The sequence below is a fragment of the Ostrinia furnacalis genome, unplaced genomic scaffold (genome assembly GCF_004193835.3).
Source record: "Ostrinia furnacalis isolate ACB-3 unplaced genomic scaffold, ASM419383v2 OfSCF7642, whole genome shotgun sequence".
Taxonomy (NCBI): Eukaryota; Metazoa; Arthropoda; class Insecta; order Lepidoptera; family Crambidae; genus Ostrinia; species Ostrinia furnacalis.
Genome location: NW_021137881.1, coordinates 180342 through 195885, shown reverse-complemented (window position 1 = coordinate 195885; position 15544 = coordinate 180342). Strand labels below are relative to the sequence as shown.

Here is a 15544-nt window from a genome sequence, read left to right as displayed (position 1 = left end):
TGTAAACTGGCTTACTATGTAGGTAAACCTAGCCTTTATAAAATGAAAGTATGTGGTTTGAGTTGTCATTGTGACTTTTGAACCAAGAAGAAGGAATTAGTCACCACGACCCGAGTCTCAGAGAAATGTTACCCACATTTCGCACTCCTCAATCCTCACAGTAGGAAAAGTGAAATCACTTTTAGTGGTATCGCTTAGATGTTCAATATTTTATAGAAATCAATTATACAAATCAGTGCAGAATAAATGAAAACTCTATTTGTTCCAGATGCAGTGTGTTGCGATGAAGAGTACAGACTCGTGCGTCACTTGATGCAGAAGTACGATGCATCAGTGCGCCCCGTCGAGAACTCGTCGCATCCCCTGCTCGTCACCTTCGGCGTGTCTCTGCACCACATCATCGACGTGGTAAGTGCGGGAATCATCATCATTAGTTTCCACTGCACGAGCACTGAGTGCGTGATCATCATCAGGTCATTTTGTCCCCGCTGCAGGAGCAAAGCCCTCCCTTTTCTTTGGGTATTAGCGGATTGTTCTACGCTCTCCGCGCTAGCCAGACGGGTTGGGGATTTCGATGTTCGCATATTTTCTCCTGATGTTCTGCTCAAAACGACCTGATACTGCTACTAGATCCATCAGTTACCACCTTACAGCAACCATATCGTGTTTGGGCTTGTTAGTTTTGTTTTTATAAGGGCTCTACATTTTTGACTAGACTAGATGTTTGATTCTAAAGATGTTTTTACTAGGTATTTATTATTTGATTTAAGTATTTACTCTCTGAGTAAGTACTTAGAGAGTAAGTATTCGAGTTCGGGTCACCTATTTTTCAAAGCTTATTTGATTGACGAGTAGACCGTACAAAATCCACGCAAACAAAACGGTTCAAACAAACAAAGCTATAAAGGATGCCAATCATTGAATTTTGTAAGCAAAATTGATATCTATTACCTATTCGCTGTATGTGAAAAACAGAATATTAGTTTAATTAGGTTCGATGAAATATGTATTGCATAACCTCCCATATTCAAGTAGGTACGTACCTACTCAGTATTTTACAAGGGAAAACTGTTTTATAATACTAATTATTTAATTAAAACCCTTTTGTTTTATAATAACGGCGATATCATTGACAAAACTTATTAACTACTATAATAGCTCTTAAGTCAATGTCATAAAGCCTAAGATTATTTAAATGAAATTAATAAGTACATCATCAAAATATCTCATCCAATTTTTAATCGAGAATCTACAAATAGGTATTGGTTTTAAAATCATTTAGGCTTAAAAATAGGTACTAACGAGTATGGCCCAGAACAGACGGTGAAACGCAACTGCAATGAAACTGCAACTGCTAGTTAGTTTTGAGTTGCATCTAAGTTTCTGCCATAGCGTCCGTTGAGAGACCACACATGACGCGACCAACACATTCAGTTTCAGTTTCATTCATCAGAATCATCAGAAAGTTGCAGTTGTGTTTCACCGTCTGTTCTGGGCCTAAGAGGATATTATGATATCTGGTTAAATTATGAAATCCGTTCACTCATCTGGCAGATTCTAGCATGCGATTTCGTATGCACAGTCGTACGCGAGAATTTTCACGTTTGTTTAATATTTAAAACAAACTCTTCAGCTTTTAATCAAGTAAAGTATTAAATTATAGAATATAGATTTTAGTAAGGCAAAAAAGCATCAACTGTCGTTACAATATCTTCAAATAGATCAATTAAGAGATAGCCTACTTTAAAAGATTTGCCCGGCAAGAACAGAAGCAGGTGTTTTAATTTTATTTTCGCGTTATTTTGCTTAGGGCGAAGGGCCTAATTCCCCTAAGAAAGTAAATCAATCTTCCTGATCCGTTAATGGGGTCTGTAATTTTATACCCAATCTCAGAATATTCGTAACCGAATACTTATGTTTATCACGGCTGTTAAATTTTCCAAGTTTATTTAGTTGAGAGCTGTTTCAAAATGTCTTTTAACAATTAAGTAACTAAGTACCTACATACTTATGCAGTAAATAAATACAGGTGTCATTATCGTGATTAAACTGCTCGCTTCAAAAATGGCAGCCAAATTATCGTCGGAAATTATTAATTTACTGAAATAAGCAGGCGATCGAAAATGTGCGGCCGGTCTGCCACCAAATTACGCCTCATTCGACGAACGCTAGGTAGTGTAAACAAATGCATAGTTCTACTTTTTGTATCTTTGATGAAAAATGTAAAAGGCCTAAAACAATTTTTGGTTTCAATTTGCACAGTAAACTGGAAATAATGTGTATTAACTTTTTAGTTGACTTTTAAGGCCAAGGCTGAAAGTTACTTTTATTATTCACTTGAAAATGAGTAAAATGTAAGTTAACTAATGAGTAGATAAAAACTAGGTAGCGTATATTTTATCGCTCGGCAAGAGTTTTAGTTTGTGTACAATAAAAAAAGAGATTAGAGAGATAATGTAGTCATAGAGTTTTAAAGTTATTTCCTTATAGTCATGAAGAAACTACGTTATTCTTGAATTTTCCACAGTAAACAAGTTCCTAATTTTCTTTACGAGAATTACCATCATGTAGGATAGAAATAATCACGCTAACGAGGGCTTAACTTTGCAATTTTGTGTGGAAAACTGCTAAGAGAAGTTTGTAGTCGAAAAGTGGANGCTAAGGGACGAAATGTCTTTTAACAATTTAAATTATCAGTTTAGTTTTAATTTTGTATTTGTTGTAGTTTAAAAAAAGTGGTTTCATGCTATACCTACATATATCAATATTTACAAGTAGGTAGGTATTAATGATTTGTGAGCTTTACTGGAATACTAACAACAAAGACCCGAATAGATGTTACGTTTCTGACAAACATAGGTCATACTTCCATTAAAGGTAACTAAGTACCTACATACTTATGCAGTAAATAAATACAGGTGTCATTATCGTGATTAAACTGCTCGCTTCAAAAATGGCAGCCAAATTATCGTCGGAAATTATTAATTTACTGAAATAAGCAGGCGATCGAAAATGTGCGGCCGGTCCACCACCAAATTACGCCTCATTCGACGTAGGATAGGTAGTGTAAACAAATGCATATTTCTACTTTTTGTATCCTTAAAGAAAAAGCCTTTTGGCCCAAAACAATTTATGGTTTCAATTTGAACTGGAAATAATCTGTATAAACTTTTTAGTTGACTTTTAAGACTGCGCCAAGGCCGAAAGTTACTTTTATTATTCACTTGAAAATGAGTAAAATGTAAGTTACCTATCTAATGAGAGTCGCTCAGCAAGAGTTTTAGTTTGTGTACAATAAAAAAACAGATTAGAGAGATAATGTAGTCATAGAGTTTTAAAGTTATTTCCTCATACTCATGAAGAAACTACGTTATTCTTGAATTTTCCACAGTAAACAAGTTCCTAATTTTCTTTACGAGAATTACCATCATGTAGGATAGAAATAATCACGCTAACGAGGGCTTAACTTTGCAATTTTGTGTGGAAAACTGCTAAGAGAAGTTTGTAGTCGAAAAGTGGATACCAGATAACAAGAACAACAAAGTCGAGGTGAAACTGTCAGGAGTATAAGTTTGCGTATAAAATAATAATAATTTCACTTGTTTAAATTGTTATAAAGCTTTAACGCTACTCAAAATGTGGCTTAAGTTTTTGACTACAGATTTCTTAACTAGTTTTCTAAAGATTTAATGTGTTTGCTATGTTTTTTAAGGTTTTATGACTTTCGTTTGTACCTACGTTGGTTAAACCACATCTATAAAAATATCCAGACATTAATCTTCAACTGCTAGGACGACAGTTACGTCGTAATAATTCTGCGACAAATTTCCGCCGCGAACACCTTATTTAATTTGGGCGCCGTGGCGCCTATGTTCCGAATTGAATCACATTTCTACGGCGAATGCAATAAACTGACTATTGCGATAGAGGGCCCGTCTCACCAAGAGCAGAAAAAGACTAGTCGTTAGCGAACGTCAAATGCTCGTTTGCAAGTAAACTGTGCCTCTACCATGNAGAGGCACTGTTTCAAGTTTCAGTTATCGATATCATTTTATTGACTGCCATTTCATTCAATTTCAATGGATAAATATTGAATCGGATTGATAAATAAAAGCGAGATTTGATCCGGGGCTATAAATTCCAGACGGTTTTAATTCGATACCCCTCGAACGTTCGGCGCGAATGCTCATTAAATACGGATGCTCTCGGTGAGGAAACAGCATTATGTAAATTAACGTGTACCTACGTCTGCCGCCATTTGCCCCACAATATTGAATAGCAGCACGAATTGTTAGTATAACTTCTTCATTTCGTGACGATCTTGATGCGGGATGAATCTTGTGAAACTTTGTCTGTATAAAAGTTCCAAGTTTGATGTAGGCTTCTGTTCGTGCTTACGTTAATCTAATTCAAACATTCTTCTCGAAGTTACTATATTCTTGGTAGTAGCAGGAATCTAGGTAATATTAGTTCTACTGGGAAATGGAGGGAGTAAGAATTTCATTGTAAGGAATTTTACTTAAGACATCTTAAAGTAATATTAAATTAAAGGTATTAATGAAAAATAATAGAGGAGATGATGATGTGATAGATAGACTAGAAACGACTAAATAGAAAGCTTTAAGTTAAAAAAAAATGTGTTACTTATGAAAAAAATTGAAAGCAAATATTATAATTTTAGTTTATCTGATGAACGCTGAACAATAAACGCACTGCGGCTAATAACTCTCATTATTTATGATAATAGATATTTAAAAAAAACAGATGAACAAAATGCGATGTCAGTTAAATATAATTTACGAAGATGTAAACACCGTAAGATTGTTTCTCAGAGTAGCTGAGCATTCTGATTTTATGACGTGAAAATTTAATGAGCTTCTTATATTGTAATTTTCAATGCTTACAAAGAAGCTTGAACGTCGAGGTATTTCATGAACATTTCGTATGTTTCGGTTGATTACAAAAGTTTTGTAATGTTTCAATTTGTCAAACGATTACTTTGTTAAATTCTGGTGTCACTGGAGGTTCTAGTTCTGTATCCGGCGACAGGCTTGCCACATCAGGGGGCGTTTTAATTCTCCCCGCATTTCCATTGCGATGAAAACTTGGTGCCGGGAATATTGCTTGTAGGACGAAGAAAACCACCGCACCGGTATTACGTCCAAAGAATCTGTGTATAACGGCTACATTAAAATTTGAATTGCTTTTCCTTAGACGTTGATTTGGACTGGGTTTAATTGGCACTTTATTACAGACAAACAAGTTATCTGTGTTTTCTCAGGTTCTCGTTTATTAAGGGCCAATGTTGACCTCTTTTGATTACTGTAACAATAAACTCACTGTTTATTAGTATCATCCGTTCAATGGCCTTTTTATCGACATTGAACAATTGACTTTGTACTATGTAGGTATTTGGTAGGTACAATGTGTACCTATATGGTTTTGTATTATTCCTTTGTTAGGTCCCTGCTACGATCGCCCAGAAAGGCCTAGTAAATGTGATCAAGGCTAGTGCTCTGCCCATTGTACTCGTAGTAGGTAATTGAGCGTCTTTACAAAAACTACTTTATGACATGCATATTTCAGCCCAAATCGTTGAACCATTTAAGATAGCATCTACACAGATGTATGCACATATATTTGACCGTACTAAATCAGACGAAAGGGTCTTCATTATGGATCGAGTCGATGCCTATTCACTGGATGGTCACAATGGGCTTGAATATGCAACAATGCATGCATTCACGCGACCACGATTAAACAGAGGCCATTCAAACTTTTTGCTAGAATATAAGTTCAGTTCCAATTAATTTTTAGTGAAAGCCAGACAATGCGAAGATTTATGCCTTTCTTTCAATAAAGCTATGTCAAACGCAGAATTTTTAAATCGTCATGAAATTTTTTGTCTACGTTCGCAAATTGTCCGCTAAGCTGCTTCTAAAGCTGTTGATAAACGTTTGTATGAATTCAAATGTGACAACTCGCTTTGATTGTTTGTAACTTTTAATTAAAATGTAAGGGAATACGTTGTACATTTTAAGCTTGAATAATTTATTAACGTATGTAGAAACATTGAATTCTGCATACTCATAGGTTACGTATTAGCACAAAATATAACAGAAGACAAACTCCATACTAAACGCGCTCGAGCCACGCACACATAGACACCGCTCTTGCAAGACTGTCTTGGACGAATGCGAGCGCGACGTGGCGCGACAGACGTTCGCCACACGTTCGCTGTGGTTCGCTTGAGTCACGCGCCGGTCAACCGCCTGTGATATTATTTTGTTTTGCGTAATTGACGAAAATGAGTGAATAGAAAAAGTCGTATTATAATTGTTCGGTATTTGGTTGCTTAAACTCATCATTAAATACCGAATTTTCATTTTTTAAATTACCAGTTGATTCGGGGAGGTAAGTAAGTTATTTATTTGAATTTCAATTGAAATTGAAAGCCAACTCAATTATTAGGAATATCGAATTGTTTTAGGAATTATTGGATAACTAGCTTTTGGCTGCGGCTTCACCCGCGTGAAATTTAGTTTGTCACAGATCGTCATAAATTATAGCCTATATGTTATTCAGGGTTATAAACAATAATACTGTAAAGTTACATCAAAATCCGTTCAGTAGTTTTTGCGTGAAAGAGCAACAAACATCCAGACATCCAAACTTTCGCATTTATAATAATATTGTCAACCACTCAACTAAATACTACTTCCTTCTCGTGTATTTGTTTGCAAACTATTACTATAATAACGTACTAAATATAAATAAGTATACGTGGATATCTGTTATTGTCTTTTTTGCATAGTATTAAGAGTAACATTTTTCTATCATAACGAAATAAACGCAACACATGACAAGACAACCCTAGCGCGACGGCCGAGCGTGCGAGTTAGAGAGGTATGCAAAGCGAGGTACATACATGAGTTTACCTTCTGTTATATTTTGTGGTATTAGTCTCGTAGTATTGTAAGCGTATTAGGTAATGATGGTAATAGAAGAGTTTTAATCCAAGTTAAAAAAGTTATATATAAAGGTACTTTGAGTAGTAAAACCACGAAAGAACCCACATCCCATCCTATACAAACTTCTTTAGTCCAGCACAAACTACCTACAACTTTTGAACGCGCTTCCTGTGCGGCGGGTGTTTGGAACTTAGTGCGAGTCACGTGATCTCAAGAATAATGGCTCTACATACACAAACATTATCTACTATGAGGTCTCACAGTGTGCGTGGATGCACAGGGTGACACACGAGTGACACGAACCAATGACAGAGCTCTATGTACCGCTGTGCATTCGATTTGCTGCTTCACTTAGGCAAGCATCGAATACGGATTTCATACGTAAGTACTACTGCTGTATAGACGTCCTACACTGAACCATCCCAGCTATGACATTGTCAGGAGGGCGCTACTATTGATACTGGGTTGTTAGTTGACGTCTGCCCCTTGACGTTTCCAAATCGTTGGACTACACCATATTCATTCTTGTAGATTACGAGTACCTATAGTTTGTGTTGCCCTCGTGTTATTCCCAGAATAATCTTTGCGACAATAGTTTCTTCTTTTTAAATTCGTTTAAAACTGAGTAGGTACCTCTATACTCTTTAAGTGTCCAATATAACCATGACGTAAAAGACACCTTCTTAATTCTTAAGAATGAGGATTTACATCACAAAAACCCACCGAATGAGGAACAAATAAAAATAGGCCACAATCGCGCTTTGTACCTTTAATTATACAATGTAAAATAATATCTTGTCCTAGAATCGTTTGAAGCAGACGTTCGTTATACAACCACGACAGCTCGCAAATGCCTTTGATTCAATAATCTCTTTGTCCTTATTGAAAAAAAGATGATTATATCACGTTTTCCAATAATCCTTTGTCGAAGCATTTTATTGTGTAAACAATGAGTGCGAATCACGTTCAGCGGGGACAAAACATTACGTCTTCTACAAAATAGGCAGCAAATTTTAAATTATGGCTGAGGGATGTTTGTCTTTGTTTAAATTTATGAAACGGGGCATCTTGAATCAATTAGCGACCGCTGTCTTAATATGTACATTAAATTATGTCCTATGTATCTAGGATAGACGTATCTTTCTTCTCTAATTTTCCTCTGAAGTTTATTAAAAGTTCCCTAACCAAACTAAACGAAAGAGGTCACTTTCCAATTGGAATCATTATAAGTAATTGTTCTAGTTTGTTTAGGAAATTGAATTCTTTAAAACCATTATGGTTTTCCAAAAGTAAGCACAAAAACACAAGAAAAAAAAATACAACTAACAATAAAGTACTCGTACACTGGGCATTAAATCTAATAAAACTTTTTCATTATAAAATTGAAACAGTTTGTACTGGCTGGTTTAAGGCCTTCAGAAAAAAAAGAAATGTATTTAACTTCACCCCTATTTAGAACCTCTTTGGGTACACCTTTATTTTTTTGTTATAATTTACTCAAAATGAAAAACAAAAGAAGTTAAGTTTTCTTTTGTTTTAATAGATTCCTAAAAATGCGTTGATTTCGATCAACGCGGTTTCTGTAAATCGATCAAAAATTGTTTTTAAGTTTTTATTTACATTGTTTTTAAAGTTGGATATGTGCGAAGCTGGTTTGATTTGCTAGTGATTTATTTATTTATATCATCTATATCAGTGTTATGTAAGCAATAATATTAAATATATGGTTTTTTCGAGATAATCTAATAAATAAAGGTAATACACATGTAAGTAATAAAGTCAATGCATAAAAAAGTACAAATACTTTAGTCTCCGAAAAGATTTCCTCTCAACTCAATGGGTCTCTTGTGACCCTTGACACACCTATTAATGGCACCATTCAGTCTTATCTAAGTGATGAATGCTCGGGAAAGGTACTCGCCCTTCGATATTTTACGTTACATTTTCAAAATTATAACATTATTTCTAAATCCTCTTAGCGAATAGTTTATGTCCGCAATGAAACTGACTGAAATAGTCATTTTTCTGAAACTTCTACCACATACTTTTGGCCTTTTTGCGTCAAAAAGGGATAATGTAACTGCGGCCGATTGCTTGAAGTGTTTTAAATCAATGAGTAATACATTACAAGACGCGAAGAACGTTATAGATAAGTAGAACCGGTGAAAAACATGTGTGACACTTTGTTTCATACAGAATTAAATGTTAAGTTAAATGTATGCTGAGAGCCCTAGTTTCTACATACAGGGTGTTTGGCGGAAGGTTAGACAAACTTCGTGGGTGTATAGGTAAGGCCATTTTAAGAATACAAGTTCGCCCATTTTACCCTAAGTGAGCTACTTTTTTTTTAATTGATATTTTTGTTTTTATTTTTCCGAAAAAAAATTTTTTTTATTTGAGTTTAATATCGAATAATATGTTTTTAGTCAAATAAAATAAGTTTCAGATCCAGATAATGATTAGATAGCTAGTTACGAGCCGCTAAAGTTTAACAAAAGTACAAACCACGATAAAAAAATAGCAACTTGGAATTCGATTTAAAAAGAAATGAATGGTGATAATGGATTGCCAATGATCTCTGTATATTGGTCAAAGTTTTTTTTTTTTTTTTTTTTTTATCCATAACGAGGAAGCTCTTGGCCTGTATGTTTAACGTACCTACATACTTTTAAGATGAGAAGGCTCTGGTAAATACGTTTCCACACAACACGTGTAGTGTTACTCCCAATTCACTAATCATGATCATCTATCTCGCTTGTGCAGGAGGAGAAAGACCAGCTGTTGACCACCAACTGCTGGATCACACAAGTCTGGATCGACCATCATCTGCGGTGGAACACGAGTGACTTCGACGGCATTGACGTCATCAGAATACCATACGAGCGCGTGTGGAAGCCCGACATCATCCTTTATAACAAGTGAGTAAGGTCGTTTTTATCAAATGTTTGTTAAAATGTGCGGCAGCTCAAACCTTAACTTTTAAAACTCCACAATATTCAGCTTGATTGATGTGTCGTGTCGTCAACTGTACATACATTAGAACACGAAATTCTCCATACTTTTTATTTGATATAGCGTTCATTCTGCTCACAGCGTCCGACATACAAGCTAATGTATAAAATATTAGGTCCGCAGCACGTGGCAGACATAATTGAACTAATGAACGAAAGGGTCGGGCTTATGGCATAACGATGGCATCAGATCCGAACAAATAACACTATGCATGACTAGGTTTTTTATTTTGTATCAGTTTGTGCTTATTGAATTGTTTTACAGTACCTATTAATTTTCGAATTTATAAATAAACTATCATCTATCTTAAAAGAGGTCCAAAATTCTAATAGTAGCTAATAGAAAAACCAATTATGTAGTAATCGCTTTGAAAGGACAGTCTTGAGGGACGAAAATTTGAGAGTGGCCTTATCTTTTTTAAAATTCGTTATTTTTAAACACCAGGTGGATACTTTGAATATTTGATTTGATCGTGTTGCTAAATGAACAAAAGAAAATAATATCAGGACATCAAAAGTAAAACAGAATTGCTTAGTAGCCCTCGCCCGCCCTGGGGGTTTTCCTTGAACATTTCCATAAATTCAGATCTGCCCAACACAAACGGCTCTTACTGAATAAACATTAATTCTTCGTTAACCGATATTAATTAAGTAAGAAAAAAATTCAGGTAACAGTTAAAATTGTGAAGTTGTGTTTCAGAGAAAATTCTTATTATTATAAGAAAAAAAAGCACATAAAAGTTTTAAAGTAATCCAGTCCCTATTTAGCTTAGCTATTAATTTACTGGTCATGCTAACTTTTTGTTATAAAATTTAACCTACGTACTGCTTCTAAAATTCTGTATTGGCAAATATCCTTTTTAATTTTCAGATTTTTACGATATTTCTGCTCTAAGATCACGAAGTTTATGTCATAAGGTGTCAGCAAAAATGGGCAGCGCAGTTAGTAAAATTAAAACGATGCGCCCAAGACTAGCATAAAGCGGTGGATATGAAAGTAACGACTGGAAAAGTAGTTTGGACAAAAATTTACTTTTGATTTTATGTGCAATTTGAAAAATGTTGTAGGATCCATATCCATTCTTTAAAAAATGCAAGGGATATTTTGTTTTATTTAATGATAACCTGAAATTTTTAACACTGGTCTTACGTAAATGAAGACTAAAAACGATTGCTAAATTACATTACATACAAATAAGTACCTAACTTAAAGAAAAGTTATCGAAAATATGCAAGAATACTAAAACTTAATTGACTCTTCATTTGGCTCTATTATCTTTGCAGTTTATCTGAGCTAGTAACACGACCAATAAGCAAATTGCTACACCATTCAAAATATTTAATCTGCTCTAAAATTATGCAAAGTGAAGTAAGTAGAATTTAGTCATATGGAGCGTGGTTATGATGCTATCACGACTAAATATTTGAAACGTGTCCAGATCGTACGGGAAGTTTGGCGAGAAATGAAGAGCTTGTTTATTCTGTCTCAGAGTTTGAATAATTCAGTATGTGCATGCGGGGTTCGATCCCGGTAGCACTATCCATTCATCCATCCAAGTTTAACCGCGACCATCGGTGCTGAGGCGATTGATTGATAGATACGTTCGCAGGCTCTCCTTGCAAACACTTCAATACACATTGTGTGTGCAGCCGCTAATAAGAGTGCTTTGAGGCTCAGTCTAGCTTTAATACTATTCAGGTGTGCCAGACTCGGCGTACAAAAAGATTATTCGGTTTGATAACCAACCCCAGTCAAATCACTATAGAGCTAAAAGATACCCGAAAATGGTTTGCGTTGACGGCCCTCAAGACACTGCTTACTAGCTATTATTAGCTAAATTCTAAAGAAACTGTCTAGTAGAGAATCAAAGGTCTTATCTTGAAAATCGATTTTGACTCACCTTGTATCTCTCACACTTGGACATCACTAGCATGATGAGTGAGAAACGATAGAGCCGATATTGAAATCGTTATGGCGCTGATGGTCTGTACTTTCGGAACACGTATTGGAATTGCTAGTTCCAGTCAGATTAAGCAGATTATCTAAAAGTGGATGGTTATAGTATACGGATAATAGATTGTAAATAGATATGAATATACCGCAGCATAAGTAGGATTAACCTTATAAACGTTTCTGACTCTATGAAGTTATAATCGATCGTGTTCATATCACTTACATTTTTTTGGCTCTCGAAATGTAAGCCTTGGCTTGGTGACAGAAAATGCATGGACGACGTGTCCTAAGTGATATAATGTTATTCATTTAATATTGTTCCCTTTGTTACAGTGCCGATCCGAACTACCGTTCGGCTGTGATCAACACGAACGTGATTGTGCGACACACGGGTGAGGTGACGTGGCTTAGCCACGGCATCTACGTGTCGGTCTGTGATATCAACGTGGAGCAGTTCCCTTTTGATGTGCAGCTGTGCACCATGAAGTGGGCTTCGTGGACATATGATGGGTTTCAGGTAACTTAAACGTAGACATCTATCTGATCTCTCCTATAGCACTTTTTGGCGGGAGAGCGAAGGGTCATGTTTGCCAATTTTGTGTTATTTTCTAATATCAGTATTTAGTGGATTATTAACACAATGAATCATCTGTCTCCTGCTTTGTAACTGTAGGAATTAGGTACTATTACTTTACTATATTTATCTCAACTCCTTCTATATTCTTCTAATTAAATTCTTTGCGGGTTCTAAAAGACAGTAACTGACCCACACGATAACTTAACCTTTCCAGTAGGCCTAAGATGCGCGCCGTGATAACTTTTATCGACGTCAAAATGTATGGGGAAAATCGATAAAATGGCGTGATAAGCGCTTATCGCGGCGCGCATCTTAGGCCTACTGAATGGGTTTTATTAGGGACCAAACTGTAGATCTTGGTTATACAGGAGTTTCAAGAATAGGAACGGGATATCTAATACTTAAAGTCCCTCGCCCTCACTAACCAAAAGATTCAGGATATTTTCTCGCGAAAAGTCGCCTTAACCTGCAACGTCACTACACCCTCTTTCCAAAAGTATTTTAATTAAAGGCATTCAAAGGCAAAAAGTGACCTGTTAAGCTGCTTTTTTACCCTCATTGAGCTCAGCATTGAAGAACTGTAGGTAAATTACATAATTTTTGTGTTATTTTTGTGTAATAAAACTGTGAAAAACTTATAATAGAAGAATTACATAATCCATTTCTAAGTTTATCATCCTAACAATAAGATATTCTAGCTAATTCGAAATAAATATTACCACTGAACCATATTCTTGTAAGCTGAGAGTAGATAAATATTGTTTGTCATAAAAGAAAACATAGAGGGAGATAGAAACGACAGATTTCCTTCGTCAAACACGGGTCGAATAAACGGGGATGAGCCGCCACGTCAGAAGGCTTAGCCACACACACACAGCTACACGCTTGAATAGTCAGTGCCAAGAGAAAATGGAAATTTTTATAACAACTAAAACCGAAAAACATTGTTACCGAGTTGTCTTTGTATTTACCTACTGATATGAGTAAAGCAGACAGCTCATCTCTCTATAACTTGATCTTTATCAATGCATCTGACAGTTTCTATATTGGCACAGACATAGTGTTATTCTTTGTTTCCATTCGCCCTCAACATTACCCTACCCGAAACCTTGCCTGTGGAGATATTTTTGAGGTCAAGATGGAAATGGCCTGAGCGCGGTTGATGTAATGATAGCAACAACGCGCTTACGTAGATGTGTTACAAAGGAATAGGAGAAAAATTAGGTAATAATGATGTTATCAATTTAGCAGTGTGTATTATTATATGGTCGAATAATCTAGAAATTAGTAATATTTTCCCGGCTCTAGGATTTTATCATGTAAAACTAATTAGCGATGAACAAAAATCATGTAGGTAGCGTTCACGCTATTAGCGCGCGTGGGAGTTAACTTTAATACGATACGACAGGCAGGATGTATAATAAACTTAGTAACTTTATATACCTTTAATTTCGGAAAACTTGTATTCACAAAAATACATGATGTTTCCTAGGTCTATTTTATTTTCAGTATTAATAATAATTGCTTAATATTAAACCTAAGTACACAAAGCGCAAGACCCGACGCACACTTGGTCATTTCTTCTAGTTTAATAAACTAACAATATTAAAATATGAAAGGAGATTGGGGCCATCTGGAACTCCAGCTGGAAATCAGCGCTGCAGTTTGCTGCAGATTATTTTGTGCTAGCTTGCATTATGCACAGTAACATAGTCGCTGCAATTACTTAAACTATGTTATTTTGTAGAGCTTTTTCAGGAATGTTATATAATATTTCATATATGCATTTTTTACTTACTTTCTTTCATCAAAACCAAGAATACATGGTGTTTTTATTTTATTGATACGAGGGAACTCTTAAAAGGGATGATAGTACAACGAAAGGGGAGAGGAATTTAATAAGTTGAATATAACCTACAACACTACTACAAATTCTTTCGTTTCTCTACTTAGGTATTTAAAGTCTAATTTACATATTAGTAGTTTACTAAACAAAAATTCATCCCTGTAACACGAAACTGATGATTTGTATTAGCGTAGACATTGATCCACAAAAACGTTAATAACCCACAAAACAAAACATTGTAAGCTGGCTTCTTAATAATGAAAACATGAAGCTTGTTTGGAACAATAAACCAATTTGTGTTGCTGAAACAAAGGCTGAACTCCTCTCATTACTTAAATGGAAGTGGTATTTCAAAGATTACGGGCTGTCAACCGCGAAACAGAAAAAGCATTCAGTTTTCTGGGACATTCGGTTCAATGAGACAACTCGACTTTACAATATTTTCGCATGGGCTTTATGATTCGCCGTGGATAAGCCGCGTCCCGCGTCCGTTCGGTCGGACACAATTTGTTTTGTTGAGTTTGAATGTCCTTAAAGCCCTGGTACAGTAGGGGATGAATGGAGTTAATACATGTTCTGGAACATGTTCATCCGAAAATGTATGCGAGAAACAAAATGATACACATTTCGTTGCTCTCGGAGGGAAGCAAGTAAGAGTCTCACGTTGATTAAATGCATTAAAAAGCGCGACACTGAGAAATGTTGCAGGATTTAGATTAAGCGTTGCGCTTCAAGTTGGGGTCATTTAATCCTAGTGTATTCCAGGTTTTTCATCGATAGTCACTGAATTGCTGGAATAAAATTTAACTCTTTTTATAGATTGCTATTATGATCGCACAGTCACAAACCATGAACAAATAAAAAGTCAAATATTAAATATTTTGCAGAAGCTAATCCGTCCGGAAAATTTGACCAAAATACAATTTATCTTGCTGGATTCATTCATCATATTTACGCAATCAATTTCAAAATGTTCAGGCGCTTAATATTTTCCTTTTGTCTGCAAAACGATGCATTTAAGTGGACGGCAAAATAAAAGTTGATTTGAGCTGCTTGGAGCTCGGGGATGGGAAATCAAATTGTATTTGCGTTGACTGTTAACAACGATCGTCCCGAGTGAGGCTGTTATAGCACTTTATCTGATCATTAAGATTGAATTCGCCGTTGTGTTATGTTGAGGTTGAA

General features: G+C 35.6%; 1 protein-coding gene across 1 annotated transcript in view; it reads left to right on the top strand.

Moving 5' to 3' along the window:
- The window catches only part of nAChRa5 (nicotinic acetylcholine receptor subunit alpha 5), a 43060-nt gene that overhangs the window by 11652 nt on the left and 15864 nt on the right, over positions 1–15544 (top strand). Inside the window, exons 2-4 of the mRNA XM_028322462.1 lie at positions 269–408; positions 9735–9889; positions 12270–12453. Of these exons, the coding sequence (XP_028178263.1) occupies positions 269–408; positions 9735–9889; positions 12270–12453 (479 nt within the window). The remainder of the gene's footprint in view (positions 1–268; positions 409–9734; positions 9890–12269; positions 12454–15544) is intronic.